Genomic DNA, 12,753 nt, shown 5'->3' on the forward strand with positions numbered 1-12,753 from the left:
TCAACGAATGATCCTTGTATTATTCCTTTCCCGGGGAAATCAACAAATCCTGAATTCAATCTCGAGACACAAGATCTATAACGTGATTTATTTTACATACGTTTTTGTTTGCTTTTCTTACTTTACATAATTTATTTTATTTTACCGTTCTACCGCCAACGATATTTAGTTAACGATCAACGTCGATTATACTTCGTATATAAGTAAAACAATTATGCAGGCTGCTAAATTTCTAATGAAACTAAATGCAGTCGTATTCCTTTAATCTCGTCTTATTCTCATTTCTTGAATGGAAAAATCCTCTCCTATTTTAATCCCGTTCTAGTCGTACGCGAGTTTGGTCGTCAATAACGGACACCCTGTTAATATTACGCTCTATAATATAATTAGCTTATAATCCCATCTACTGACCGCATTCCAAAACTAACATTTATATTTACGTGTTTATTACTGAACACTGTGTTATGGACCAGCGGGATCAATGCAAACAGACTTGGCGTAAACTAACTAAAGTATGGGTACAGCGAATATTATCTATTTTCAGTCGTCGTTAATTATAACAACTGACCTGTTAACAGCATTGTAATTTAGGACTTATCGATTTCTAATTATAGGTCACTTTCCACATTTAGTCGTAATAAGCGTTATTCAGTTGGAATAAGATATAAATTGATGAAATAACAATGCGAAGTAAATGAAGTAAAATGTGCCGGGACGGAATATATATGTAATATAATATAATATGGTAAACGACATGTATATGATTAATTAGATAAATGATTAAATGGTAAACCGTGGCATACGGCCATAAACGCGCAAATTTGTAAATCATAATTCGTATCTGTTATTTTGATTGTAACATAATACGTACGTACGGGGTATCGGACGCAAGCGTACAAAGCTGAGCGATAGGACAACTATTATTCCGCAGACAAGCACGATTAAAATTCATCATCTGAGAAATGTTGCGTCCTTGAGACATTTTCATGTCGGGATTTTCATCTCCAAACTGACCGAAGAATCGCTGAGACCACACTAGGGAAAAAAATTTAGTAGCTCTAACAAAACTGTTGTTAGTTGAGGTATTTTTTAATAGCAACCAAATATCTCGTTTTACATAACAAAATATTTAATTGTCTCAACTAAATGTATTTTTCTGCTTTGTTCTCCGGACCGAATAATTTTGTTCTTAGACTTCATATATAGAAATTAAGCATTTTAGTTATCTTATCCATAAAAATTAAAATAATAACGAAATATTAATTTGCACAAACTAAAATAATGCCCAATGGATACTATTTTGTCTTTCTGTGCACTAAAATTTAGATTTTATATATTAAGAAAAAATTATAATAACAAATATAATAATTAACAAAATTCATATAGTTAAAGCTTTTTGGCTGCTATAGCAAAAGTATTACGAAGTTATACGAACGAGCCGTAATCAAACAAGATATTTGTTTACAGGAACTAAACAGTTTTGTTGGGCATACCTTAACCCAATTATTTTGTCGCCGCAACAAAATTTTGGTTCACGCAACGACACAGTTTTTCCTAGTGCATAAGAGATTTCCCGCGGCGCTTGAGGACCCTAAAATTCAAGAAGCTAAAATTTCTTCCCTCTTCACCATTGAGCCCCGTGTATCGCAACTACTTTATCAGCGATTCGATTCAGCGAGCGCTCTCTCTCTCTCTCTCGCTCTTCGCGGCAGCATAGACTCCTGTCGAAACTTGATTGAATCTTCGCAGAGGTGACACGAGGTATACGTGGAACAAAACGCGCGGGCGCCACGCGATGGTGCATTGAATCACCGAGCGAGCATTGTGACGCGCGACAGCAACAACAGTCCTGCGACCTGAATGTCGCGTTACGTGTCTCGCTCGGATGAAGCAACGAGCGAGGCTGGCTGAAAAGGGGCGCCTGCGTGCGTGCGTAACGTAGGGAACCTCTTTCCCGTAGGTATTACCTCCTGGCACGCGCGGTATATGATATTCGCGAGCTTCGGCGTTGCAGGGCTCACCATAGATTTGTAGCCTGCAACGAGCACGTTCATCCCCTAAGTCTAACGTCTACCTCAGCCCCCGTTATATATGACCGCCCGGCTGCTATATACACTTATCGCGCGCATATGTCGGCCAGCCTCAAATCCCATCGTGCTTTTTGAACGTGAAATATGGCGGCCCCGCGAGGGGCCGTGGCGAATCCTTCGAGGATCTTCGCTACGCCAAGAGGAAGGAGAAAATGTAGTCCGCTTCGCGTAGGTACTTCGCCGTGTATGCTCTCTCTCTCTCTCTCTCTCTCTCGCGCGCGCGCGCGCAATATATGCTACATACATATACGTGTACCGATCAAATCCGCGCGCGCGGCTTCTTCCGGCTGCTTTTCGTGACCGGTTGCCACGGATGCGGAGATAAATCGCTCATCCATGGGCGATCCGTACAGAGTCATCCATGGCATTACGTGCTCTTTCCCAGCTGAGGAGGAGCTTACCTCCTCAGGTTTGTCGTCTTCCCGTTGTTCCCTCGCGCAGCTGTTAGCTGCAGGGCTGAAGCGAAATTTTGGTGTGAACATCGTTATGTGATACACGTGCCTGTTCGAGTTGATGTTCTACAACCGACGGCGCGAGGAGTGTCCGCAGCTGTAAAAAAGATGTCGTGGTCGCAAACGCTCGACATTGTATCGGCTTATTCATGCGCCCCCAAATATGTCGTGTCTTGTGCAATCTCGAACGCTACAATTCGTCAGGTTGCATCTATATTCGATTTGTGTAATTTCCCCTTCGAGAATATGTGCCCTTTGGCTCCCGATCGGGGAGGTCGACAGAGACCGCGCTCATCGAATTTTAACCCCTTCAGCTATTCGTTGCTCGATCCTGACGCGGAGCCAAGGACTGTACAGATTATTATGTCGAAATGCGGAACCGTAAATTTGGAAGACAGCTGACATTTGGGATAAAGCTTGTTATAATTACTCGCGTAGATCCCCGAGGTCGGAGGAGATTGACGTCGTTTAAAGGGATTCTCTCCTCACAATTCTGCCGGTCTTTTCGGATTGACTTTGGCGGGAAATTTCGTGCGAGCGCGAGCCACTCGTTCTCGATACTGCGAACAGTCCCTCCAACGTAAATTTTCGCGAGCAATTTCTAGGAGACGCGCGTGAAAGCGGATGGATTAACCCGAAAGTGTCGCTGTATAACCATTAAGCCGAGGTGTCTCGTTTAGGTTGCAAATGTGGAAGGCGTGACGGAATGGCCGACTGACTGACACTGACGGAAACGTTTATGCATGTTTCAGAGGGCCAGCTCTACGCTGCGACAGTGGCCGACTTCTCGGGTGGTGAGCCACTGATTCACAGGGAGAAAATTCGCACCGAACGTTCGGATCTGAATCAGTTAAACGGTAAGTTTCTGCTGCCACGCGCTGAAATAAGGTCACTTGGTAACAATGCACGTGTAAAGTCGCCATCCATTGACGGCTTCCATTGTCATTCAGTATTGCTTCTTGTGAAATCTTGTCTGTGATTTCCGTCAATACTTGATTTAATTTTATAACTTAATTTTCGGCTCTCTCTCTTGCTCTTTAAGTCATGAGTATCTAAGAAATGATGACTCCTGTCCGATTGACGAAAAATTTATTCTACGTTGTAAAGAGAAGCAGCATTATCTGCTCATTTTTCAACACTTGACACTCAGACATCCTTCTAGCTGCGTATCATGTGATACCACTAAAATCAATGCAATTTTATTGTTTCAGGTCCCAATTTTGTTAGCTCGTTCGCATATCAAGATTACGTATTTTTCTTCTATCGCGAGACGGCCGTTGAATACATGAATTGTGGAAAGGTGATATTCTTTCTCATATTCTCTGAAATTCTTCTCTATCGATAAGTTAATATTCTAAAGCTCTTCTTTTGTCTTGCATTTGTATATTCGGACTTTTCCAAAGTTGGTCAAGTTCACTCTATGTCGCCGAATTTATGGACACATGTGATGAAGAAATTTATTAAAACTAGAATATTTGCGAAATATATTAATTGTGCGCGTCTTTTTGTGTACAAGAATTTACCGAAATATATTACCGCCGAAACTTAAAATAATAATTAATTTTCTTTATGACAAAAAAAAAAAAAAAAAGAATTATCTTTTTATCGTAGCAAATATGAAACAAAGTTCGGAATTGAAAAATTGCTTTTCTAAACAAATTCTTGCGAGTATAGCGATCCAAAGTGTCACGGGTGATTAACAGGGTATAAACACCTTATATATATATATATATATATAGACACTAAATCAATCGCTGACAAACTCGATCCGTATTTCAGGCGGTATACTCACGGGTTGGCAGAGTCTGTCAGCACGACAAGGGCGGGCCACATGCATTTAGCGACAGATGGACGAGTTTCCTGAAAGCGCGACTCAACTGTTCGGTACCGGGCGAATACCCCTTCTATTTCAATGAAATACGTGAGTATGTATATGCATGTCTTTTCGTGGTCTCTTCGATCGAGACTACGCTCGAGTAGTTTCAAACGAAGGCTCTTGCACGCTCCTAAAAGGGCACGTAAAAGAGCTGCTCCGACTCTACGCCGCGTTAGTTCCCACTTAGAACACACACACACACACACACACACACACACACACACCGTTCTCTTCTACTCTTCGAATTTTCCACCGACTCTCATCCAATGCGCATTTGCATCCTATGAAATATCGCAAAGAAACGAATGCGATTTCGAAGGCTTCAGTTGCATGTTTGGAACAGTCTAAAATAAATGACAGCAACTGTAAGAGTCGGTATGGGGTGTGCGCGGGGTCACGCGTTTGCTCGATTTTCAAGTAAGTATTGTTACAAAAGATATACCCTCGGTCTTGACACTGCTTTTTAACGCAGTTCGCAAGTTTAATTGATGTCAAATGACAGGAATTCGCTTGAAAAGTCAAGAACAGATTCTTCTATCCCGAAGTGCATCGAGAGAAAGAATATTAAATCTACACTATTTGATTATTCATGTAGCATCGTGCGATCGACGAAATATCCGTGCATGCGATATAAGAGATGTTTATATTACTTATAATATTGCCAACGTACATAAATATATAAAATAAAGAAAAAAGAAGTAATTTAACTCGTTTCTGCATATTTATGTTATCCAGAATCAACAAGCGATGTTACGGACGGCCGATATGCGGGTGAATCTGCGCGCTTAGTCTACGGGGTTTTCACAACCCCGGTTAATTCCATCGGGGGTTCAGCAATCTGCGCTTTCTCTATGAACAATATTCTCGAGGTCTTCCAAGGCGCTTTTAAGGAACAGGAGACTATAAACAGCAACTGGTTACGGGTCTTACCGGAAAGAGTGCCCGAACCGCGACCCGGCGCCTGCGTTAATGACTCCAGAACGCTTCCGGACATTACTGTCAATTTTGTTAAGGCTCATCCTCTCATGGACGATGCGGTGCAATCCTATTTCGCGCTACCTGTGATAACGAAAATCAGTTTTAAGTGAGTGAATGAATCTCGCCGATCTTATCTAATATGCAACATAATTTTTTGTCTAGTGTATATATTCTTTGTATTCTATATCACTTTTTAATTTAATTATATTTACTCTTTACGACTCTTTATTTTTATAAGTTTGAGTAGCATAATACCTACACTGTGACGCATTATCGACGTTGGGCCTTAACGGTTACAGTTACAGATTTACAAAAGTCGCCGTAGATCCTCAAGTAAAAGCATTGGACGGTAAAACTTACGACATTCTCTACATTGGCACAGGTATGATTACTTATATGTTGTATATAACGAACAAAATAAAATTATTTAATTAATACATAAAAAGTATAGTCTCGTCAACTTAACAAAACTAATTGGTCCTGCGCAGATGACGGCCGTGTTCTAAAGGCGCTCAACACACGCGCACCGGAAACTCGCAATAACGTCGGTCAAATTATCGTCAGTGATGTCCAAGTATTAAAATTTGGTAAGTTGTCATGGTACGACCAAGCATTTTATGAAAGATGAACCAAGTTGTTATATATTTGCATGATAGTATTTATATTTACATAAAATGTCCCAACATGTGTGGTTCAATGAATTCAATCATATTATTGTGAAATTGCATTATTGCGTTCTTGCATGTATATATGTAAAACATGTTTAGATATTTTTCAAATTTCGAAATTGAAGAATAAATTTACTTTTCAGTAAATTTATCGTAAACTAATTTCCACTAGTTACGTTCTCTGTGAGATGTTCCATCTGTTTTCTTTATTAATATATTACTTTGATTGTAAATTATAATTGTTTATTATCTAGGTCAAGCAGTGAAGGATCTTCTAGTGGTTCATCTAGCTGGTGAAGCGAGCAAACTGGTGGTATTCGCGGATTCTGAAATTCGCGCGGTTCCGTTGCATCATTGCGACTCGCCTGCTGTGGCTACTTGTAGGTCCTGCGTCGCTTTACAGGATCCTCATTGCGCCTGGGACGCAACCGCGAACCTCTGCGTGGCTGTACTAACGAAGCTCCATGATAGCGACGCCGACAAGACCTTATTTCAAGATATTTCTACTGGAAGACACAGAAGCTGCGGATACGAACAAGGTATGGCCGTTAATATAAGTTGCGTTATATATTCCTCGTAGGGCATTCGCTATTTTTGCAAATGTATGTATTGGAGGTATGTGACGACGCATTGTATCCTTGGCTACTGACGCTTCCAATTAGACTACAAAGATCATTCACGTAAACCATGTTTGATCTCTCGACCGACCAATTCAACGGCCTTCAAACTTCCTGTTAAGGAAATGCTATATTTGAAAACTTCATTGACCGAGTATTGACGTTTTATTGGTTGCACAGTGTTATACACGCTTTTACACGATGAAAGAACGTGCAAAAATGATGTAGCATTTGTCTAATGTGTGAAGGGAAAAATTAAACATTTCAAAATTTACATCTCGTGCTGTTAATTAGTGAAAATTTTGCCTAAAAGTTCCGCAGCTTACCATGCATACCAATTTATATTTGCTGTGGCCAGAAAACTTTCAAAGAACATCTTTGCGAGTGAATCTAGAAGCTTAGAAGAATACTAGAAATTTGCAGAGATGTTTCTATGTACGCGTGATTAAATTCTCTGCTAAATATGGTAAAACAAAATAGCACCCATTTATATATTATTTATATGCGCAAGAAATACAAAAAACTTTGGCATGATGGTGTTAGAGAATTTTATTTGTGACGTGTGGATGGTAGCTTATACAATGGCCGGCGTAATAATCTTAAAATTTGGCGTAACTGGATTATTAGAATTTTTTAATTATACACAATATTATAATTTATTATCTATTAATCGTTTAAGGTTAATCTATCATGTTCTAAGTACGTCTATGTACGTATTATCGATACTTTTGCAACTCATATTATTCACTTTGGCATCGCCTTTTAAGAAATACTTTAATTGGCTGTGCTAATGAGCAGGTTGTTGAGTTTCTTGGTACCATATAGATTGTTGCATGTTCAATGGAATATTTTTTTTATTTTTAGTTAAGGTGCAAAGAAAATTATTAACACTTACAGTGATCGTAAATATCATACCAATTGAAAACCTACTAAATCTAATGATCTATACTAAACTAGAAACACAGTATACAGAGTGTGTGTGTTTGGTAATTCATGTGGCCATAGTCAATGGAGGCGTATAGTTGATTCAGATAAAGGCAAAGGTCAAATACCATTTTGCAAAAATCGTAAAAATAAACGAGTTACGTATGGAGAAAAATCAAATGAATTAGCGTGCACCGCGGCGGTAATGGGAGGCGTGCTCGGACTTATAGCGCGGCTATCAATAGCCGCTGGCGTGCGACTCTTCCTCCCCCTCGCCGCGTGACTATCCATCACCTTGATATTAACACGAAAAAACATAAACAAACAGTACACGTACGCCAACGTTGTCATCCAAGTTCGAACATTTAATAAAGTAGAAAAAATAGAAAAACTATGAAGTCTTTTATTGAATTTATAGTTTTGTCACGTTAGTTTGATAGATGTACTCCACTTTAAAGTTTAAGTGTTTATAATACTTTTACGACAGAGACACTTTTCAAAGAAATGTTCCGGATAAAGTTTGCTTGTTTGTTCTCCCGTAGAATCCAGATATGTGACGTTTCATAGGAGGTTCACTTTGAAATGACGAAGTTACTTCCCTCTATTGTATCTATCCGGTTCTATTGTTGTATCAATCTGCTGCCGAGTTATTAAACTATGCCAATCAACAGAATAGCGTAATTCAGTCGTACTAGTAGCTGTGGCTTTCTTATGGAATTTGCTTAATTTATCGGCATACTGCTAACTTATTTTGTCCGCTATGTGTCTGTGTAATGTGTGCGGCTCTGTGGAAGATGCACGTTACGTTATGTTACGTTATGTTGCATTGAAATAGTGGTACCATACTGATAAAGACTTGTCCGCTTACTCGATCAAACTGAGACAGACACGCTCGCACAATCTCTAATCAACTAACACAATTCATTATTATTTCACAATGTATTCGCGTATGCACCGCGATGTATATATGTACGGGATCATTTGACGCATAATCATCTTAGTCTTTGTCATCACATTCGTAAATATTACTCCAGAAATGACGAAGCCCGTGCAACCAGCAGTAGCGCCCGAAATTGGGCGTGACGAGCAACCCGATGAACGGGATAATGAAATCGTCATCGAGTTGGATCGGGAAAATCAGTACGGCCGTACGCAGCCAAGGGCTAACGAGCCTCAAGGTAATCATTTACGCAATACGGTGGATTGTTCACTGTACCTTCATACCATTAACATCATCCTTAATCCTTAATATCGAAGCCTTAATCTTGTTTACAATACGCAGTCTCGCTTTGAGCGGTTCTTTATTTATTCTCGAGAGTGAAATTTCATTTCACGTTTACGACTGATCTATTTTTCACTAATACGTTATATCACATTTACTTATTCGTTATCATACAATATAACTCGAACGAAGAAGAAAGAAAACGGGGAAGAGAGACAGACAGAGAGAGAGAGAGAGAGAGAGAGAGAGCGCGCAAAAGATGGTAATTATACATACAAATGCATAAAAGTGCTACAAGTCGGGAATATGATAATTTTATATGATAATTTTATACGAAACTTTCTTCTGTCTTACGAGAGAGAACCGAATGTGAAAATTTGAAAATTCATATCTCAATTATGAACTTAAATAACTTTTATTATACTATACTGGACGGAAATATTATTAATTTTTCAATTTCTAATATAAAACAGAATCTCCCACTTGTCAAAGTTTTGAAACAATTCTCGACTTATCTTTCTTACGTAAGATTGTCATTTTCTTTTTTTACTTTTTAGCTACGCGATTCGCAATAGTAGACCACTCACTATACTAATATACGTGTTCTACTTTTTATGTGGCCAATACATCTAATGTGAAATCAATCAATCACACCTTTAACACATTTACTCCTACATACAAGTGTTTCTTACATGTGTTGCTTTAGTTTTGCTTTTTTGTTCCGGGTCTTGTCTTAAATCTGCGTTAACGCGAAATAATGCGATTACGCGAGGAATACTCAGCAAGAAGTGGTAGAAGTGGAAGTCGCAATACTGTACATGTTTCAACTCTTGTTGTTATCTAATTACAGGTGTGACTGTGACTCCAGTAGTCTACTCGGCCCAGACACTAACAGGTGCTTTGATCGGCACTTGCTTCTGCTCTCTGGTGGCCGGCTTCGCTTTCGGTTTCTGGTTCTCCCAAAGACTGCGTGGGACGCCATATCCCGAGCCATCCGAGCAACGGCAACAGCTGAACCGACTGACGGAGAGCTCGGAGTCACCCGGATTCAACAATAAGTCCATCAACCTGGTACTGAACGTACCGCCTAAGAACCCAAACGGCAAAAACGCCAATTCGTCCGCAGAGAACAAGCCAGTGCAGAAGGTGAAGAAAACGTACATATGATACAGAAGGCGACATAGAGCCGTCTGAGGCTTGTCGCAGGACCCCACGGGTTCTGGCGCATCTTCCTCTTCCTCTTCCTCTGATCTCGCGGAATCAGACGAGCGCAACGACGAGGACGATGGTGACGACGATGAGGACGACGACGGGACGACGCCAACGAGTCTTACCACCGGAATCACTACAGACCATACGAGTAACACGCATAAACGCGACGAGGATCACTACGCGAGTGTCGTGAACGACGAGATTTGCACACTCGAGTACTTCAGCTCGTACGACGTGCAGCAGCGATTTGCCGTAGTACCAAGATGTGAACGGTATCTTCGGTCCGAGTGCGTCGAGACCGCACTGATGAACGACAAATCGACGACACGCGAACTTGGGGATTCCGGCAGCAGCAACAGTGCCAATAGTCTCGACGATCTCTGTAGGCATCGCCGCACCGATCTTGCCGCTCGCACCATCGACGACAACGAGGACGACGGCAGCAATCGGTTCGATCGGCACGAGATGACGGAAAACGCGCGAGATCATTACATGGTACCTACGCGAGATCCGCGCGAGCTTAACGAACGTATCCTGTCGCTCTTTAACCCGCAATTCTTGCCGAACTTTAACGACATGATTACGTATGTGGCCGCGCCCATAAGCAGTCCGCCATCGCCCCGCTCCCAGTCTATGCTCCATCGCAGCGTGGACGACGGTCTTCTAATTAAGACGACGAATTATCGCAAACGTGGCGGCACGAACTCGATGTGCTTTCGACGTGGACTGTCCTATGAGGCGCAACGGAAGTGATAGTATCTCTCGACTTCGTATCGCATCATATTGCATCGCATCGCATCGCATTGCAACGCAACGCATCGTATCGCATCGCATCGCCAGCGTATTCTACGGAAGCAGAACAAGTCCATTCTTACTATTTACGGTTTGGTCACGAGGAACGTCGGTAATTTTGTGCGCTTAAGAAGTAGCAGTGTTGGTACTTGAGATGATCTCGCATCTGTGACATGGTCTTGAAGAAGGAACACGATCGTAGATACTGTATCACGCGCAACACACGAACCCTTCTCCTCTCTTTATATTAATCTCACGATAAGCACACACGGCGAAAGGATGCGTATTGTAAGATACATAACTGACGCGTTGTGTCCTAGATTGATCAAAGAGGCCGAGGATCTTTGTTTCTTCTTTTAGAATATCTTCAAACTTTTCGTGCCCACCGCGCGCCCATCGTTACGCTCACGAACAGCCATCGCAGAATTATTTTTGTATAGAATTCGATCGTTTGAACTTTTCTTTTTATTAATTTCTTGAGGATAACGATTGTGTGATAACGATGGAGAATCGAATTCGAGAAAAAAAAATGTATGCCGACGATGACGACAACGACGACGACGACGACGACGACGATGACGACGACGACGACGACTACGACTACGACTACGACTACGACTACGACTACGACGACGATAGCGACAATTATGACTACAACGAGAAGGCTGAAAGATCGAAAGATCATAGTAATGTTGTAATGTGATATCATATGTGGACTGTGTTCGTAGCAGTGACCTGTTATGTGCTTAGACTGATGCAAAATGAAATGAAACATTGTGTAGAGACATTTAAGCATTCGCACGAGAAACGAGGCGTGCCTTCCCGTGTATTAATTGTTGGCAGATCTTGATCTATAACAGGAATGGAGTATTACTGTGGCTGGTACAGTTTTGGGCAAGTGCCTCACATTCATGCGTTTTGTTGAAAAATATTCGATAGCACGAAGCAAAGAATAGAGAGAGATTTAAGTAAGACTAATTCGAGTATTGTCGTGCACTTATTATCGTGCTGTGAGTATTGCTAATGATGGAAATAACAGGCGAGAGAGCACGATTTGATGACTCAGCTTGCGAGAGATTATAATGATAATCGTGTATACAGTTTCTTCGAGGAATGTACGTAAAGTTTGATGGAACGTTTTAGGAACACTTTGTATACTTAAAGAACCTTTCTTTGCGTCTCGTTATCCTGCGGTAAGTTTTACGTAGCGACGTTTAAGTAAAAGATACAACAATGTATAAAAAAGAAAACGTATTTGTTGTATCTTTTAATGTTACAAGAAAGTATCACTCGACAAAAATTTTACGATTTCGTCGCGATAGAACATAAAATTAATTTTTAGTTAGCTAAACGTGTTACATGTACATTTAATACGCAACGTCTTCTCTTTCTCCCTTTTCCTCTTTTATTATATTTTTATCTTTACACGTCCTTGGCACAGCGAAACTTTTTCCTCGAAGACACTCCACCAGAGGGAACTAGAATAAACGAGATTTTAAGGAAGTATTTTCGTTTAGAGTGCAAAAAGTGATCAGTATTTGGGTCTGTTTGAAGAAAATAATTATGACACAAACATATAAGTCTTGTGTACTTATTTGTTCGTTTATAAAGTTTTTGTGAATTTTTACGTGTATGTACGTTGGGATATTAAATACAATACTTTCAATATATAACTACAATATAAAAAGACTATAATTACATAACTATAAAAAGAACATAATTGTCGCTGATTAATACTGATTGACTTATTGCAATATGATTCATTTGCAACAAAAAGATTAAGAGGATTCCCATCAATTAAGAGTTTTTTGACTATGGACTGGGATAAAAAGAAATAAAGTGAGAATATTTTAAAAAATATTTTCAAAAATATTGACAATTCTTACATTATTTTTATTTTATTTTAACAACTATAAATAATA

The 12,753-nt window shown here is 40.2% G+C and overlaps 2 protein-coding genes across 2 annotated transcripts in view; both read left to right on the forward strand.

The window, feature by feature from the left end:
* Window positions 1–10,029, forward strand: part of LOC105186582 (semaphorin-1A) — an 89,425-nt gene extending 79,396 nt beyond the window's left edge. Inside the window, exons 6-14 of the mRNA XM_025304853.1 lie at window positions 3,295–3,399; window positions 3,754–3,842; window positions 4,322–4,463; window positions 5,154–5,502; window positions 5,696–5,778; window positions 5,885–5,983; window positions 6,319–6,603; window positions 8,640–8,783; window positions 9,678–10,029. Of these exons, the coding sequence (XP_025160638.1) occupies window positions 3,295–3,399; window positions 3,754–3,842; window positions 4,322–4,463; window positions 5,154–5,502; window positions 5,696–5,778; window positions 5,885–5,983; window positions 6,319–6,603; window positions 8,640–8,783; window positions 9,678–9,994 (1,613 nt within the window). The 3' untranslated portion in view covers window positions 9,995–10,029. The remainder of the gene's footprint in view (window positions 1–3,294; window positions 3,400–3,753; window positions 3,843–4,321; window positions 4,464–5,153; window positions 5,503–5,695; window positions 5,779–5,884; window positions 5,984–6,318; window positions 6,604–8,639; window positions 8,784–9,677) is intronic.
* A 278-nt stretch (window positions 10,030–10,307) lies between these two features.
* LOC109504154 (uncharacterized) lies at window positions 10,308–12,059 on the forward strand. Its single transcript, XM_019842960.2, has one exon. It carries the CDS (start codon window positions 10,346–10,348, stop codon window positions 10,790–10,792), a length of 447 nt encoding a protein of 148 aa, XP_019698519.1. The 5' UTR covers window positions 10,308–10,345; the 3' UTR covers window positions 10,793–12,059.
* Window positions 12,060–12,753: the final 694 nt, after the last annotated feature.

This window comes from Harpegnathos saltator, unplaced genomic scaffold (genome assembly GCF_003227715.2).
Source record: "Harpegnathos saltator strain DR-91 unplaced genomic scaffold, Hsal_v8.6 scaffold652, whole genome shotgun sequence".
In the NCBI taxonomy this organism is placed as follows: domain Eukaryota; kingdom Metazoa; phylum Arthropoda; class Insecta; order Hymenoptera; family Formicidae; genus Harpegnathos; species Harpegnathos saltator.

Bases quoted from the DNA above. Each gene is read 5' to 3' on its own strand.
- LOC109504154 (XM_019842960.2), top strand. From the start codon at position 10,346: ATGAACGACAAATCGACGACACGCGAACTTGGGGATTCCGGCAGCAGC.